The following is an 18,594-nucleotide window of genomic DNA, read 5'->3' on the forward strand; positions in this document are numbered from 1 at the left end:
TGGGATTAAAGGCATGCGCCACCACACCCGGCATAAGACATCTTTTAAGTGATTCTGCCTCATAGCTAGTCTGGTATACTAGATTTATGGGCTAAAATAAAATTTCCAACTGAATCACAGCACATTAGTAAAATAGCAGATCACATGAATTCAGTCAATAATTTTAATAAAATGGAATGAAATTAAATTAAACAGCATAAAATAAAAAACATTAAAATACACTCTTGGCAATAAAAGTAAATATGATTTCATGATTTTTTTGTATACATACACATATAAATGAACATCTCGATGTCTTATCTATTTGTATCCTAAGCAATGAGATAGACAAAGAGAATGGCAATCCCCATATACTTATGTTGTAACTGAGTTGTTCCATAAATTCATTCTTTAAATTGTGTAATGGAGAGATGGCTCAGTGGCTAAGGTACTTGCCTTCAAACCAAAGGAACTGGGTTTGATTCCTTAGTACCCATAAAAAAAACCTTCACAAAGTGGCATACATGCATCCAGAGTTTGTTTACAGTGCCATCCTCCCCTTTGTCTCTCTCTATCTGCCTCTTTCTATGTGTCAAATAAATGAATCAATAAAATATTTTTCTTTAACTGTGAACTGAGTTGGTGGGAGTACTGAGAGTTATCAACAGGGCTGGAGAGATGACTTAGCAGTTAAGACACTTGCCAGCAAAGCCAAGGGACTCAGGTTCAATTCAGGTTCAATTCCCCAGTACTCACGTAAAGCCAGATGCACAAGATGACACACATATCTAGAGTTCGTTTGCAGTGGCTGGAGGCCCTGGCACATCCATTCTGTATCTGCTTCTCTCTCTCCTCCCTCTCTCTCTCTCTCTCCCTTTCTCTCTCCTTCTCTCAAATAAATAAATATTTAAGAAAAAAAGAAGAAACTAAAGTAAAACTCCAAAATATTTTGTCCCTGTTATGGTCCATTTTGTTTTTCTTGAGTTGAGTGTCTAAGCAAGCACCTGAGTTCCTTGCAAATGTATTTTCAACATGACACAGCACGTAAAAGCAAAAGTGAGACATAAATGAAATCGGGACATGGGCTTGGGTGTACAAGGAGTACTTCCCACCACAGAGCAGGCCAAGCAACGCCACTGGACAGACTCTGAAGCAGAGGCATTCAAAAGCTCCATTAAAAAGCCTTTAAAATGCCAATTCTTACTCCTAACAGTAGTTGGGCAAGAGACCAACTGCTCTCTAGGATATAGATTCATGAATAGGATCATAGCCAATTTATATTTTAAATAGATTTGAATTTGTTGGTGTATCCTGACTTTTATAAACTTTTGGATGAACTCTATAGATATTAAAGTCTTTTCAAATGTAATTTTAAGAAATGTGAGTTTACTTAACACTGAAATAGCCCATCCATATGCGTACATATACCCAAAAGAAAGTGATCTCTGCTCTGGGCTGAATGGCTACCTGCAGGTCAGTCCACCAGGCCCCACCTTCAACAAGCACTGTCCAGGGCCTTCAGGTGGTCATAACCTTGAGGACCTCACTGGACTTCACTCTCCAGACACATCCTGTCCGGGGGTATGTAACCAAAATGGTCTGTATCCAATCTTCTTGAATTCAAAAGTCCCTAGTTGATTATAGCTGATTTTAACAGAGGAACCAATAACTCACCAATTAATCTGGAGAGGACTGTCTATGCTGTGGAAAGGCACCTCACAACAGAAACGGTTCTCTTAGCAAGCTGACAGCTGTGTACTAATAAATCAAACAGTTTGGCTTCAGAGTTATCACTGGCCTACACATTTTGTCTGAGAGACAAATTTTTAAATCAATGATGTCAGTTCAACTTGATCACTAGTAATGAAAGTTCAAGGACTTGTGCCACTTTGTCACCACCTACAATGGCCATTCTATTGCATTCTGGCTTTTGTGCATTATTAACAATTACAGTTGCTTTAGGTACTCGATTTTGTTGAAAAAAAATAACTGATTGTAAAGTGATAATATTGCTCATTCTTAACAAATGGCATGAGCTCAGCGCTCTCACCCAAGCTGCCATCTACAGTGAACCTGCCTAGCAATACACATCACTGTTGGAAAACAGATGTGCAACTTTTTAGCTTTTTTTTCCCTCTCTCCCATATCATGTTAATTTGATCTTAAGGTAATGAAAAAGACTACAAACAGAACCAGTCTTAGCACAAGATAATAACTTTACATTTGTCACCCTAAATATGCTAAAAATGTAACACCAAACTTTAATAAAACAAAAGAAAAAAACTTTCAATTCCTCTCTGTAAAGTTTATCACACCTTATACGTGTATCTCACTCAGCAAATCAAAGGAAAACCTTTTGAGTGTCTGGTGGCAAAGCTTATTCATGAGTTGATGACCAGTCAATACTCGCTGAGGTATCTGGGTGTCTCTCAGAAGGTGGGTAGTGAGGCTGCGGGACTGTCCCCTGCAGCAGCAGCTCCAGCAAGCACTTCCTCTGCAAAGATCTGGCAGCTTCTAAAACACCTAGTAAACAAGTTTCAGTAGAGTAGCTCTTTATAAAACAAAGTTTATTCTGCAACACCTTCCACAAGACAGCACAACACACAAGTATAACACGCTTCCCAACCTTACAAAAATACACTTCCTCACTGCTTCATTTCAACTTCCTTACAGCAGATCGTTAGGTGAACATACAAAAAAAAAATGTGATTAAAAGTGGATGTCTGCAGAAATATTCACTGTCGAACATTCTGAGAATTTTTTAACAGTAGCAACCTGTCAACTTTCTGTTCAGAAGTTTTGAATTTTTGCACATCACCAGTACTCAGTGGGCCACGGATCCATATTCCCTCCCACTTAGTATGAACCCACAGAACACTGCTCTGGGATCCTTACTAGTATTAAAGAAAGGAAGGAGAAAATGAAACAGAAGGGCTGTTAGCTAAATGGAAAATGGAGCTGCAAAGAAGTTACAACTTGTCAACTGCTGAAGTCACACCTTCTGATTCTCTGTCACGAAAAGCTGCGTTTAAGCTGAGGGTTGACCAGAAGTCTCCTTACCTATGGCTAACACAAAGGGAAGAAGACCAATGCATAAGGAAAGAGAGAAGAATTTTCAGTGGATAAGAATCTGAGAGCATACGAAATCAAGGCAAAACTGCTACCTGTTTGTATCTTCAGAAAAGGAACGCTTCTGGCTCCTCCAGGGACAAGGATTTTCGCATACATGATTGAAATAAATCACCCCAGCACACGAAAGAAGAGCGGCAGAACTCACTCATCACCCCTCCTGGACCCCCATATACTTTCTCGTTAAAGCCCCCACCACGTCACTCTGCCTTTAACTCTCTTAAATGATTCATTCTCCCCTTCGCTTCCGAGCACGCTCCGCGGGGAAGCTAGTATTTAAGTTTAATTTCTAGTGCCACTTGGCCTCGGAGAGCTTGATGAGGAGAAGCAGGAAGAAATCTAATTTAACAATTTTGCCATGATGATGTGGAGGAGCACTCGACAAGCCCCTACCCTAAGAGCTAACTAGGCAAGACCTTCTGGCAAACTATCATCCTGAGCAAAGAAGACACTAATTGGGGGGGGGGGGAAGCAGAGCCCACGTGCGGTGAGAGCTGTCAGCCCAGGAGAAGCGGCAGGCAGCCGGTGGGTGAGGCGCCCCGGGAGGGCTCCGGGGACACCGGCCTGGGCGCTCGGGGAAGAGCTGGGTGGCCTGCGAGCCGGTGCAGCCCCGCTGCGGGCCCGGGCGTGGAGAGCCGGGAGGACGCGGGAGCCCGGCCCGCACCCCGGGAAAGCGGCGGCCGAGAACCGGCCCGCGCGCGCGCGCGCCCATCCGCCCGCCCCGGCCCGCGCCTTACCGTCCCAGCTCCGACTCCACCTCGAAGAAATCGCTCAGAGCGTCCCGGTTGGAGCCGTCGATCCAGTAATCCGGGACGAGGCCGTCGGTCCCCGGGGCCCCGCTGGCCGTGCCCGACGAGCAGGACGAGGAGGAGCAGGAGGGCGCCGTGACTTTGAGCATCTTGGCCGCGGGACTCCGGAAGCCGCCCTCGCCCTCGCCGCCGCCGCCGCTGCCCGAGCTGGAAGCCCCGCCGGCCGCCGCCTGCGAACGCAGCAGCCAGAGGCGGCGTCCTTCCCCGCGCACGCCCACCGCCGCCGCCGCCGCCGCGCTCCGCTCCGCGCCGGGGGAGGAGCTGCCGCGGGCCCGGGGACCCCGGTCGCCGCCCGCCCCCGCTCCGCCGGCTCCCCCCCCAACCGCCTCCCTCTCCCAGGCCCCGGCGGCCGCGCGCTGCCGGCCCGGGCAGCTCGGCGAGGGAAGGCAGGGCACCGGGACCCCGGCGTGGCATCGTCGCCCTCCCCCGCGCCCGCCCGCAGGAGCCCGGAGCCGGGAAGGACCCCGCGCGCCGCGGGATGGGAGCCCCCCGCCCCCGGGAGGTGAGGGCACTCAGACCTCGGTGAGAAGGGGGCACCTGGGTCGCGGTCAGCGCTCCTCCTCCCTCTTAGAGCGCAGCCACCACCCCACTCACACGCCACACACACACACCTGGCACCACATAACCAGCCGGTCCCTACTGGTGCCAATGCTGAAGCTTGTAGCGGTGGCAGAGAGGCGGGAGTCCCGGGTGAGCAAACCGCGCCCCCGCCCGCCCGCCCGCCCGCAGTGCTCCTGGGCTTGGACCGAAGGAAGGGGCCTGGGTCCGTGCGGAACGCACTCACCTTTGAGCGAAGTCTTCAGTTTGTTGTCATGGGTGGTGGCGCTGCCGCCTCGGGCACTGCTGGGGCTCCTGAAAGGGCACACACTTGGCTGTGTCTACTTCAATTTCAGCGTCTGAAGGCCAGCAGCAGAGGTGGTTCGGAGAAGGGCCCTGGAGAAGCCAGCAAGTCAAAGCCTCTGCCTTAAAGGCAGGACTTATCACCGTTCTTGACAGAGATGATTACTGCATTTAAACCTTTTTCTTCTTCCCCAGAGACGTACCCCATCCTAAGCATTCTGATGCCCATCCAGCAGTTGTCATGGCCACTCAAAGGACTGGATGAATATATATGCCACCTATATTTCCATCCTCTTACAGATTTCAGCAGAGAAGAGCAACTACTAGTTCTGACATTATGATACAAATACAACACTAAACCACATCTGATTTCTCGCTAAACAACCCTAAACCCGAATCTTCGGTCACAGGGATTGCTTCTAGTCTTCCTCTGACTTTCCTCCAATATGCTTAAACTCTTTCTAGTAACTCTTCATTCCTGAAAACATCATAAGGATGGTCCAATATTTTTCTCTCACTTGTGTTTTCTTGTTCTTAATCATTTTTCTATTATATTGGTGAAATAACAACTACCCTCCAACATCAATTAAGTTGTGATAGAAATATTTGCCCTGGATGATAGGAAATTTAAAAAATAATACAAAAAAAAAACCTATCCCTTGGGGGTAATTTTATGATGAGCACATGCTCAATTTACAAAATGCCTTAAAAATAGCAAGTAGGTTCACAGAAATTTCATTGTATTATGGACTACTCAGTGAGAGGCTGAAAATGCTTACATGACATTTACTTTTCAGAGAATAAATTCACTAACTGCCATGTTAAAAAATCAATCTCATAAGTAAAGTAAGATAATAAAGATCTGAAAAGTCAATTCTAGTTCTCAAGAAGTAAATTACCCTTGGCCTGAATGGATGGAAAAATGGACATGAAGTGATTGCTTGGCCATTTTTTTTTTTTTCTAGGTAGGGTCTTACTGTAGCCCAGGCTGACCTGGAATTCTCTCTGTATTCTCAGGGTGGCCTCGAACCCATGGCAATCCTCCTACCTCTGCCTCCCAAGTGCTGGGATTAAAGGCGTGCGCCACCACGCCCGGCATTGCTTGACTATTTTTAATCACACTTCTTTGAGGCAAGTCCAGAGGTAGCAGCACTGGATGTAAATGCTTTTCTGCTGTGAGAAATTCTTTTACAATATAGGTCTGAAGCAAGCATATTCCATTGATGAAGATGGCAAGCTTTTCTTTTTATCTGCTGTTTTAGAAAACCGTGTCTGAGAAAAGAGCCCTTGCACGATACAAAGCTGGTCGTCATCATAGAATTAGTACTTACATTCTGCATGAATTTAGTCATTTGACACCTCTTCTTTTCATACATAACTTTTGTAAAGGTGAAACTGATGTAAGTTCAACCAGAGAGAACAGCAGTATCACCTCCTGGGCAGTCTCACTTTCTGGTTTTTGTTGTTGTTTTTGAGGTAAGGTTTCACTGTAGCCCAGGTTGATCTGGAACTCATTATGTAGTCTTAGTGTGGCCTCAAACTCACAATGATCCTCCTACCTTCTGCCTCCCAAGTGCTGGGATTAAAAGTGTGCGCCGCCACGCTCAGTATTTACTTTCTGTTGCTAGTTACCCTGCAGTAAACTGAGGTCTGGAACTACAAATGGAAAATTCTAGAAATAGAGCATTCATTATAGACTATTTAAATTTCCCAGTGTTGGAAATGATATGATAAAGTCCATCCTACTCTGACCCAGCCAGAATGAGAATACTTCCTTCGACCAATGTCACCTCCCCATATACTACTCCACTTGGTCACTTAGTAGTCATCTCAGGTCAACTGTATGTCTGTGCAGGAAAAAGTGCAGTTATCTGTAGGGTTCAGAAGTGTCCACAGTTTTAAACATCTATTGGCACTCTTGAAATAGAAGTGGGAAGAGCCGGGCGTGGTGGTGCACGCCTTTAATCCCAGCACTTGGGAGGCAGAGGTAGGAGGATCGTTGTGAGTTCAAGGCCACCCTGAGACTACATAGTTAATTCCAGGTCAGCCTGGGCCAGAGTGAGACCCTACCTCAAAAAACCAGCAACAACAACAAAAAAAAAAAAGAAAAAAGAAAAGAAAAGAAAAGAAAAGAAAAGAAAGAAAGAAAGAAAGAAAGAAAGAAAGAAAGAAAGAAAGAAAAATAGAAGTGGGACAGGGAAAATGTATGTTTAATCTATGACCTTACTTTTTCATTTAAAAAATAGATAAATATCAATTATTAAATGTTATTTTTAAACAGAACAAGAATTAACATGATACTTGTCATCACTCCTTACCAAACATTAGCTAAAATAAAAAGAAACAGAAATTTAAACTCACAGGAAGAAAGAGCCAGGTGTGGTGGCACACACCTTTAATCCCAGCACTCTGGAGGCAAAGGTAGAAGTATTGCCAAAAGTTTGAGGCCACTCTGAGACTACATGGTGAATTCCAGGTCACCCTGATCCAGAGTAAGACCCTACCTTGAAAAACCAAAAAAAAAGAAAAAGAAAAAAAAAAGATTAAGATAAGGAAGGAAGGAGATGGGAGAGACAATGAAGAAAGAAAGAATGAGAAATTGAATAACTAAATCTTAAATATACTGAAAAATGTTAATTGGATTAGAAGACTGGAAAGACCTGAAACCCAGATTCCCAATAGGAAAAGCTAACAAGAAGAAAAGACTAATTCTTACCAAAGAATCAAGAAATGCTCTGGGGCAAGAAATGGAGAGCAAGATATTGGCTGGCAGTGGTTATAAGACTCTCTTGGGCCTATAGATACCTAATCAATCCAAACGCACTCATCCCAACCAAGCCCTAAAATAAAACAATGACTTTAGTTTTTGCAAAAACTTAACAATGAATAAAATTTGTTTTATATCAAAGATGTAGCTGATGGCATATTCAAAGCAGAATTAAGTGGAACTCTGCAAAATAAGCAGGGAGGTTTGCCTGCAGGCTCAGTGCTGACAAACTGACTTACATTAATCCTTTCCCCATCTGGACAGAAACTGGAATATTCTCCACAGGAAATTAAAAATCCCAAAGTCAGTGAGGCCTACGGATACGAAGTTAGATATTCCCAACAAAACATCCTGATTTCTGTTTTCTTTTTTTATATTTTATTTGTTTATTTATTTATTTGCTTATTTGAGAGGTGGGGAGAGAGAGAGAAATAGGCACATAGAATGGGCACACCAGGGCCTCTAGCCAGTACAAATGAACTCCAGACATATGTGCCACCTTGTGCATCTGGCTTACATGGGTACTGGGGAACTGAACCTGGATCCTCAGGCTGCACAGGCAAGCACTTTAACTGCTAAGCCATCTCTCCAGCCCACTGACTTCTATATTTTTGCAGTGGTGGAAATCAAGCTCAGATCGTTGCACAAGGTAGGCAAGGACTCTATCGCTGTGATGGTTTGAATCATATGTCACCCATAAACTCGTGAGTTCTGAAGGCTTTTTTCTTAGCTGGTAGCAATTGACAGGTGGAGCCTTGCTGCAGGGGCTGTGTTAATGGAGGGTGGGTTTAGGGGGTTTATAGCCAGATCCTCCTTGCGAGAATTTGTCTTGCTCTCTTGCTACTTTTCGCCACCTAGTATGGCAGAGGTGGCATCTGGCCTGCAGGTGATGTACAGGCTTTTCCCTGTAATTATGAAGCATCTCCTTGAGACTTTAAACCAAAATAAAACTTTCCTCCCATCAGCTCTTCTGCTGCAGTGCTTTATTCCAGCAACAAAAAAGTAACTGCAACTACCAAGCTACGACCCTACTCCTGAGTTTTGTGAACCACCTCAGAGTTAAGCATTAAAAAGTTCCAGCAATACAGTTTCAAGTGAGCTATTTAGTATATCACTGATACATGGATGGGCAAAGCCCCATTCTGAAAATGGCAAAGTAGCTGGCACGTAAAGGTCTCCTTTACACAAACTTTATAATTTCTGAACTAAATGTTAAGAAGTTTACTTAAATGGGAAGAAAATAACAAACAAAATTTTTTAAATAGGATGGTATAACCAATGGGAACAGGAAATTCTTTTGAGTAAACTTATTTGTCATATATTGAAGTAGCAGAAAACAGAATTCTGGGCTGAGAAATAAATGCTAAAAAGAAGGGTACCCAGTAGGGGAATCCATACATGTACATAATTGATACTTAAATAACCAATGAGTCTCCTAAATTATGGAAGTGTGTGGTAAACTTCAATAAGTGATAATAGCTAGAAGAGCAAACAGCCAGGGAAAAAGATTAATGATTGCCCACCATAGGAGCACGTGGTTTGCAGTATAATCCCACCAAGTTAAATATGTTTTTGTTTACAAGAAAAAAAAAAGTGTTTACAAGAAAAAAAAATGACAGAATTCAGCAACTCCACAAGAAAACATTGGCCTTTACGGTATATAATAAGTTTGTTAGGCATGTAAAATAATAGAAAAATGTGAATGGGAGTAAATAGAAAAACCAGCCCAAACAAATTCCAAGATGATTCATAGGTTGATAGTCACATAAGAAGGATTTAGAACAGCAATTATGAGCATTCAAATAATTAAAAGGAAAGATAATCATGATGAATACAGATGGAGATTACTACCAGAGAAAGAACAGCTATTCAAAAGAAACTAGTGACCAAGCAAGCTGATTTTTTTTTTAATTAAATGGAAAGGGTTCAAGACAGTGTAGTTTGGAAATATAATATCCAGCTTCCAAAACAGACCCATATTCATGACTTTCTGGGTGCCCCTTCCAGACTGGACTGTGGGATTCTGTGTGATAGAAATCAAAGAAGAAGAAAAAAAAGCAGAACAGAAGCTGCCTTCCTCTCTGGCTTGCTCATTCTGAGGGAAGCCAGCTCCCATGGCATGAGGACATGCAGGCAGCCTCATGGTGACTGCTAGGAAAAGGACTCAACGCCAGCCACATGAATGAGCCAGCACAGTGCATCCCCAGCCCAAGTCAAGCCTTCAGATGATCACAGCCACAGCAAGCATCTGACTACAACCTCATGAGAAAACTGAGCCATGTTTACTCAAATAGTTTATAGATAATTTGGGATTCCAGCTGCAGAGAAATTGCGAGAGATAAGTGATCACTTGTGGTTTCAAATAAGGTTAGCTGATAAGTTATGAAATAACAGAAAACTAATAAAAATATGGGGGCAGGCTGAGGAAGTGACTTCATCAGTAAAGCACTTGTCACACAAGCATGAAGACCTGATTTTGTACCCACCCCAGCACCCACACAAACGCTGGGTTGCTGTGCTGGTCCACTTGAAATCCCAGCATTCAGGAAGTAAAGACACAACGCACAATCCGTGCTGCCTAGCTACACTAGCCCAGTCATCAAGCTCTGGGGTCGAGCAAGAAACCCTGTCTCAGTAAGTAAAGTGGAGCACAACCAACGAAAATGCCTGACTTTAATCTTTGGCTTCCATACACACATGCACGCACTTGCACACACACACACACACACACACACACCCGTGCACCTGCATACATGCTTGCAACCACACACGTGAACAGGCATACACACATGTATATCACACACATACACATAGGTAAAAAAAATAGTTTCTGATCACAGAAAAATAAAAATAAAAATATGGTTATAGAAATTATCTAATGTAAGGAACAAAAAAAAGACAATATAAGGATAAACAGTGAGTTGGAGGGCAATGTCAAGATATCTTACATTATATAAACATATATAAACAGATTACTGGGGGTGGAAAGGTCTAATTGTGGCCAGGGGGAAAGACTGAGTAAAGGAAGGATAGGGGGAAGTTAATCAAAATTTAAGAGGGTACAAATAAGCTGTATGGAAACCTACTTTTTTAGACAATGGTGCGCCCAGAAGCCATAGATTGTTACTAGAAAAACTTCAGTGCCATAGATGGGATACCTCCCAGTAATTTGTTGGCCAGGGAGTTCCCTAATGTCCCCAAAACATGATAGGCCATTGCCAAGGCTCTTTGTTTCCCACTAGGAATAGATAGTAAGACCCTACTGCTGAAGACTCCACGTGCTGGGGCCGCAGGGTCATTGACAAATCAGGTTGCAGCTGAGCTGAAAACCTCCTCCATGTAGACTAGCTGACAGAAAGCTGGGAAAAGCTGCACTGCATGCAGCCCTGTGGGAGAGAGAAGTCATCCGTGGAGATAAATAGCACTGGATACTGCATGCCCTGAGTTTGGCCAGCCAGGCCAAATGAGCCAATGGGTGCAGTAATGGCACCTGTGTTATGGAGGAAAGCAACTGCTAACTAACTGGACTGAAGACCCACTCTCCTGGGGGCTGGTACTGAAAATCTATGACTAGGGAGGTCATGAACCCTTGTGATGTAATGCCTGTTGGTGTCTGATTAAATACATATATTATGCTCACCAAAATTCCCTGTAAGCACTTCTCATAATGTTCATACTCATATATTAATGCTACTCTCACCTTTGGGTTAGAGAAGCTTCTCTTTTCAGATGGTGGTGACATCTGGGATGAGGCGCCATAGTGCTGAGAAGAAGTGACAGAGGAATTCTCAGCACTGAAACATCTCTATCACACCCTCCAAGGCACAGGGTCCATTGTGGAAGAGGGGACAGAAAGAGTGTAACAGCCAAAGGAAGGGTAGGACTGCTTAGAAGACAATCTTCCAGACCCAATGGATGTCCATGACCTTACAATGTCTGGTACTACCTACACAGGACCCTCATAATAGGAGGAAAAGATGATAACATCAAAATAAAGAGACTAATTAATAGGGGGTGATATGATGGAGAATGGTTTTGTGAAGAGGACAGTCGAGGAAGGGAGGGAATTATCATGTTTTATTGTCTATAATTATGGAATTTGTCAATTAAATTTTTTTAAATATTTGTAGAGAAATTTCTAATATGTGGTTCAATGACTAAATTGTATACACAACCAGACTTGCTAGATTAATTCAAACCCCCACGTTGTCTAGTAAAGGGATAGGCATGCCTGCCCATAGACATACAATCTATTTGCCACTGTCCAACCGAAGATGTGTGAAATCCAACACAAACAAGATGGCAATAAACAATGTCATACTGCTAAGAAATGTATAAATTAAACCACCTTCTGACAGTGATTATGTTAAAAATTCTGATGGAGCCAGGTATGGTGGCACACACCTTTAATCCCAGCACTTGGGAGGCAGAAGTAGGAGGATCACTGTGAGTTAAAGGCTACCCTGAAACTGCATAGTAAATTCCAGGTCAGCCAGGATAGAGTGAAACCCTACCTCAAAAAAAAAAAAAAAATTCTGATGGAAAATGTTAAATGTATATATGAGTTATACATAATATAAATATATAAATAATATAAATATGTAATATATGAGCTCAGTAGAAAATTTCAGCAAAGAGATGAGAATTGAATGAAAGAGCCAGGTGGATTTCAAGAAGCCAAATCATATAGTAAAATAAAGAAACTGAGACACAGTTTAGGATTCTATGAACTTAAGAAAGGGTGAGAGAATTACCTAAGGCAAAAAGCAAAACAAAGAATACAAGGGCTATTGAATGCTCTTAAATGTATTAATCTTCATTAAGATTTAATCTTCATAGCTGAGCGTGGTGGCGCACGCCTTTAGTTCCAGCACTCGGGAGGCAGAGGTAGAAGGATCGCCATGAGTTTGAGGCCACCCTGAGATTACATAGTGAATTCCAGGTCAGCCTTGGCTAGAGTGAGACCCTACCTCAAGAAAAAAAAAAAAAAAAAAAAAAAATCTAATCTTCATGTATCTTATCTAGTATATGCCTAAATAGAGTCTTGAATGAAAATAGGATAAGAGGGCTGGAGAGATGGCTTAGTGGTTAAGCGCTTGCCTGTGAAGCCTAAGGACCCCGGTTCGAGGCTCGGTTCCCCAGGTCCCACGTTAGCCAGATGCACAAGGGGGCGCACACATCTGGAGTTTGTTTGCAGAGGCTGGAAGCCCTGGCGCGCCCATTCCCTCTCTCTCCCTCTATCTGTCTTTCTCTCTGTGTCTGTCGCTCTCAAAAAAAAAAAAAAAAAGAAAAGAAAAGAAAAAGAAAATAGGATAAGATAAAAAAAATTGAAGAAATAATGGCATGAATTTTCCAAAATCAGGAACATCCAACAAATCACAGATCCAAACTAACAAGAATAAAAATCAATTGTGTCCTATACATGCAAGAACTCATACAAGTATACTCTAGAAGTACACTCTATGCAATCTGCTGGAAATAAAAGAAAAAATTTGAAGGTAGTTACAGAAAAATATGTACAGAGAAAACATGATAATTACATTCAACTTTCAGACAAGGAAAAGGACAAAGCAGTGATTCCTTTCCAATTATTTCTTTTATTTTCTTTTTAATTTGTTTTTTGAGATAGGGTCTCACTCTAGCTCAGGCTGACCTGGAATTCACTATATAGTCTCACGGTGGTCTCAAACTCATGGTGATCCTCCTACCTCTGCCTCCCGAGTGCTGGGATTAAAGGTGTGTGCCACCATGTCCTGCTTCCAATTATTTCTATAATGGCATACTTTCTAAGTAGTTTGATACAACTATATAACCATAATGTGAAACTATGTTGGACATGCAAAATATAGTAGGTTTAGGTATGTAAATTTAACCAATAAACCTTCATCATAATCAAGAGTGTAGACAGGTCTGTCACCTCTAGTCCTAGGCCCCTTTATCACCACTCTCTCCACACCCTCTTCACCATCCCACATTCCTACTGGGATGTCTTGATTTCATTTTTAAGGAAAACTAATTTGAAACTGTGTCTTGAAAATTATGTATCACTCCCAGGCTTTGTGCTCTGCCTCAGTGTTTTTCTATTTTCACTTCTCAGATGAAAGAGTGATAACAGTATTTTCTAAATCTATCTTTTTTGGTGGGGGTGGTTAAGGTTTGAAGCAGGTTCTCAGTCTAGCTCAGGCTGACTCACTATATACCCCAAACTGGCCTCACACTCATGGTAATTCTCCTCAAGTGCTGGGATTAAGGTGTATGCCACCATACCCTGTTTAAAGCTCTCTTTAGCTGAATGATCTAGGCTCTTTTCTGTTGTTCATATTCCCTAACATTTTCTGGCTCTGCAATGCAATGCTCTTAGCATCATCAATCCTTAAGGATTAGGATCATATTCTTACACATTAAAAGAGAGAGAGTGGGGGTGGGGAGGGAGGAAATTACCATGGGATATTTTTTTATAATCATGGAAAATGTTAATAAAAATTTAAAAATTAAAAAAAAGAGAGAGAAAAAATTAGATTCAAAAAGTAAAGCAAACTAAAAACATAAGAGGTAAGTTAATGAAATAAAAACTACAGCATAAAGATGCTACGACACTCTAAAGTTTATTCTTTAGAATCAATGAGTTGATGAACTACCAAAAAAAACCACTAAATCAATAGAAAAATCAAATGATATAAGGTTAAAGAATAAACTTCAAACTTTTTAAAATTCATAATGGCTTAGCAGTTAAGCTCTTGTTTGTGAAGCCTAAGGGCCCTGGTTCAAGGCTCGATTCCCCAGTACCCATGTAAGCCAGATGCACAAGGTGGCACATGCATCTGGAGTTTGTTTGCAGTGGCTGGAGGCCCTGGAGTACCCATTCTCTTTGTCTCTCTGACTCTTTCTCTCTGTGTCTGTTGCTTTTAAATAAATAAAAATAAACAAAAACAATTTTTAAAAATTGAGTAAAGTGGTACATTAATTACCTTTCCATTACTGGGACAAAATACTTGACAGAAATAAATTTAGGGGCTGTGAGGTTTATGTCAGCTAACAGTTCCAGTTTACAGTCCATCATGGCAGGGGACTTGAGGGGGCTGATCACATTCAGTCGACAGGAAGGAAGCAGAAAGCACCGAGTGCTGTGGCTCCTTTATACAGTCAGGACCCCGGTCCGTGGTATGGTGCAACCCCCAGTTAAAGTGTGTCTTTCCACCTTAATTAACCTCATCACAATAATCCCTCACAAACATACATAGAGGCTAACTTAATCTACATAATCCCTTACAGATGATTCTAGGTTCTATCAAGTTGACAATCAATAGAATTCATCACAAATCCACCCCATGTCAACCTGACACCCAAATACACCTTGTTTAAGTCATACCTTTCCACCTCTTTGTTTCCTTAGATTCAGGTTCATCTCATAATACAAAATACGTTCAGTTCAACTTCAAAAATCCTCATAGTCTTTAACAACTCCAACACTGTTCTAAAGTCTGATGTCTCATCTGAAACTCAATCTTTTAACTGTGAGCCCTATAAAATCATAACACAAGTTATTTACTTCCAGCATGTCATGGTACAAAATAAGCCTTGCCATTCAAAATGGGAGGGATGAGGTCATAACAAGGAAAAACTGAACCAGAGCAAGAATGAAACCCAGCAGAGAAAACACCAAATCCCACAGCTCCATGTCCAGTAACTGGGACTTGTAAAGAAACCATCCAGGCTTCAACAGGCTTGGGTAGCTCAAGCCCTCTAGCTGTGCTACTTATATCCTCTCTCATGGGTCAGCTCTGCTTCCAGCCTACAGGTTTTCTTGACAAGTGTCCCATGTGCCTGGTGTCTCTAACTTCCTAGGGTCTCCGTTGCGATTTATGATGCACCTTCACAACTTCATGCAATGGCCTTTCAAGGCTTCTGTGTAGTGTTTCTGACCCTGTCTCACATTGCTCAGCCTCAGAGACTCTCTGAGGTGGAATATCTCATGACCCCTTTTCATCTTGCATCTTTCATTCTTCTAAAACAGCACCACAGAGCCAAGCACCCCTGTCAGATCAGGATGATGCCTGGCTCCACTGGAACACAGCCGTAGTGGCCTATGAATGCTGACCTTGGAGCCTAGAAAACCTCCTTAGGCATTCTTCTTTCAGGTTTTTTCCTTTCAAAATAATCTGTGTTCCTCCTATCTTGGGCCTTCAACGAGTGGGGTTTCACCTTCAGGGTATGTTTCCTATTACACCAGTAAAGAATAGATTTTCCCCTTCCCTTCCTTTTTTTTTCTTCTTTTATTAAGGCTGGATCTCACTCTACCCCAGGCTAATCTGGAATTCACTCTGTATCGCAGGCTGGTCTTGAACTCATGAGATTCCTTCAACTTCAGCCTTTCAAGTACTGGGATTATAGGCATGAGTCATCACTTGTGGATTAGATTTTCCTTTAATGTGGTAATCTCTTTAACAACTGCAGCCAAGTTGCTGCAGTCTCTGGACCTGGGGCTATAAATTTGCTTATATTACTTCCCATGTCAAGCTTCACATTTTTCTTTTGATTTTCCTTTCTACAGTTGTACTTCTGGATCAGGGTAGCAAAAAGAAACCATACCATAGACTCAGTGCTTTGCTGCCATGAAATTTCCTACACCAAACACAGTTATCCATTACTCTTAACTCTAGTCTCACTCAAATTCTCAGGACATGAGTAAAATGTAGCTCATTTCTTTACCAGGAATATCACATGAAATGCCTCTCTCCCAGTTCCCAAAACAGTCCTTTTTTGTCCTCTGGATCCTCATGAGTCAGACCTCCAAAGTCCACATTTCTCTCTATTTTCTGGTCTTTCAAACTCCACCAGAATGGTCCGCTTTGCTTACAGCATTGTAAGGCTTCTTTAGTCCAAAGTTCCAGTTCTGTCCACATTCATACTGCAAACTAGTTCCAAAAGCCTAAAAACCACTTGTGGTGGTTTGACTCAGGTGTCCCCCATAAACTTAGGTGTTCTGAATGCTAGGTTCCCAGCTGATGGAGATTTGGGAATGAATGCCCCCTGGAGGAGTTGTTGGGGGCAGGCTTATGGTGTTACAGCCAGTTTCTTCTTGCCAGTGTTTGGCACATTCTCCTGTTCTATTGTTGCTATTGCTACCTTATGTTGGCCAAGGGGTGATGTTCACCCTCTGCTCATGCCATCATTTCCCCTGCCATTGTGGAGCATCCTCTTGAGCCTGTAAGCCAAAATAAACCTTTTCATCCACAAGCTGCTCTTGGTTGGGTGATTTCTACCAGCAATGTGAACTTGATGCAACACCATTTGATTAAGTTATAACAGCAATAGCCCCATTTCTTGGTACCATTTTTCTGTATGTTACATTCTCATTACTAGACAAAATACCCAACCAGAAGCAACTTAGGGGAGGAATTAATCTTGGTGTACATTTCCAGAGGGCAGAGGCCATTGTGGTGGAGAAAGTTTGACTGGAACAGGAAGCTAGAATCATGCTGTCACATTCACAGAGAGGAAGAAGAGGCAGGACTACAAGCAGAACTGGGTTGTAATACCCCAAGGTCCACCCCCAGTGACACAATTTGTCTAGCAAGGCTCCACCTCCTGAAGTTTCCACAACCTTCCCAAAATGGCACCACCAACTGGGGATTAAGGGTTCAAACAATAAGTTTCTTGGGGACATATTACATTTCAATTCCTACAAAAGTATCACCACTTACCAAAACTGATGGAAAAACCTGAAGAGCTGTATTCTTCTAACCAAACGGATTCTCCAGTTCCAAACTTTAATATACACACACATGCAAACAACTTCAGATTCAGAAGGTTCACCTGCAACTTAAACTATACTACTCAGCAAAATAAAGAAACTACTAATTCAACAGAAAATGGCTGAGTCCAAAAACATAAAACTGAACAAAAAAGCCAAACCCAAAGAATATGTAGAATGCGATTTATATGGCAATCTACAAGAACACAGTGAAAGTAGGACATTCTATGTGGAGTTATGTCTTTGTGTTATTTAAGAACACTTGTATTTGAAGAAAATACTTACATTGCCTACAAAGAAACACCACATTTTTGTTGCATGTGTGTTCATGTATGTGAGTAGGGTAATGAGCAGTGACTGGTATATGCACATGTGTGTGGAGATGCACATATGCATGTGCATGCAGAGGCCTGAAGTTAATTTGAGTGGCCCTTTCTATCACTCAACCATGCATTTCTTTGAGACAGAAGTCTCACCTAGAGCTGATGTCTGTCAGAGAGCCACAGCAGTCCTCTGGCCACACCCAGATTTGATGTGGGTTCTGGGGAGTTGAATTTGGCATCTTCTGGCCCAAAATGTTCTTATTTTTAAAAAGCAACTGCTCTTCACTGCTAAGCCGTCTCCCTAGCCCAATACTCAGAATTCTGTAGCCTCTTTTATCAGTATCACTAAATGTTGAAGGAAACTAAGCAATTACTTGCAAAGTTCAGAGGAAAAGAAAGTACATTTTTATCACACTCAACTTTGATTTTCATGAAGCAAAATGAAAGACTCAAATATTTAGACTCTAAATTTATCACCTCTTTATTCCCTCAGAAATAATCACTTTATGATGAATTACAATAAACCCTTTAATATGTACAAGAAAGTTACAGAATTATAAGAAAGCATGCAATTCAGGAAAAAATAAGTTAATATTTATTAGTTAGCAGGGCATTTGTGGTCATGCATGTAATCTTTGCACTTGGGAGGCTGAGGTGGGAAAGCTGAGAGTTCAAGGCCATGAAAGTTATTAATGCGTAATAAAATGAATATATATAAGAATCTAGAAATATGAGATCCAATGGAGGATAGAAGTCAGGGCCAGAACACACAAAAGTGGCTGCATGTCTCATCACTTCCAGGTGGAGATAAGCTGATTAAGCATGAACATTGAAAGAATCGTATAATGCACATTTCAAAATACAAGGAGAGATATGAGAATAGAAAGCATATTAGCTTTTAAACAAGTTGAAGGTGGAGGAAAAGGGACAAAGAAAAAATCTGATGAAAGTTTTAAAAATGAGCCAGATATGATGGCACACACTTTTAATTCC

General features: G+C 42.1%; 1 protein-coding gene across 1 annotated transcript in view; it reads right to left on the reverse strand.

Annotated features, from left to right (window-relative positions):
- Window positions 1-4,023, reverse strand: part of Camk4 (calcium/calmodulin dependent protein kinase IV) — a 265,408-nt gene extending 261,385 nt beyond the window's left edge. The window contains exon 1 of the mRNA XM_045131967.1: window positions 3,846-4,023. Coding sequence (XP_044987902.1) covers window positions 3,846-4,006 — 161 coding nt within the window. The 5' untranslated portion in view covers window positions 4,007-4,023. The remainder of the gene's footprint in view (window positions 1-3,845) is intronic.
- Between the last annotated feature and the right edge of the window lie 14,571 nt (window positions 4,024-18,594).

Source organism: Jaculus jaculus, chromosome 13, assembly GCF_020740685.1.
Source record: "Jaculus jaculus isolate mJacJac1 chromosome 13, mJacJac1.mat.Y.cur, whole genome shotgun sequence".
NCBI classification, from domain to species: domain Eukaryota; kingdom Metazoa; phylum Chordata; class Mammalia; order Rodentia; family Dipodidae; genus Jaculus; species Jaculus jaculus.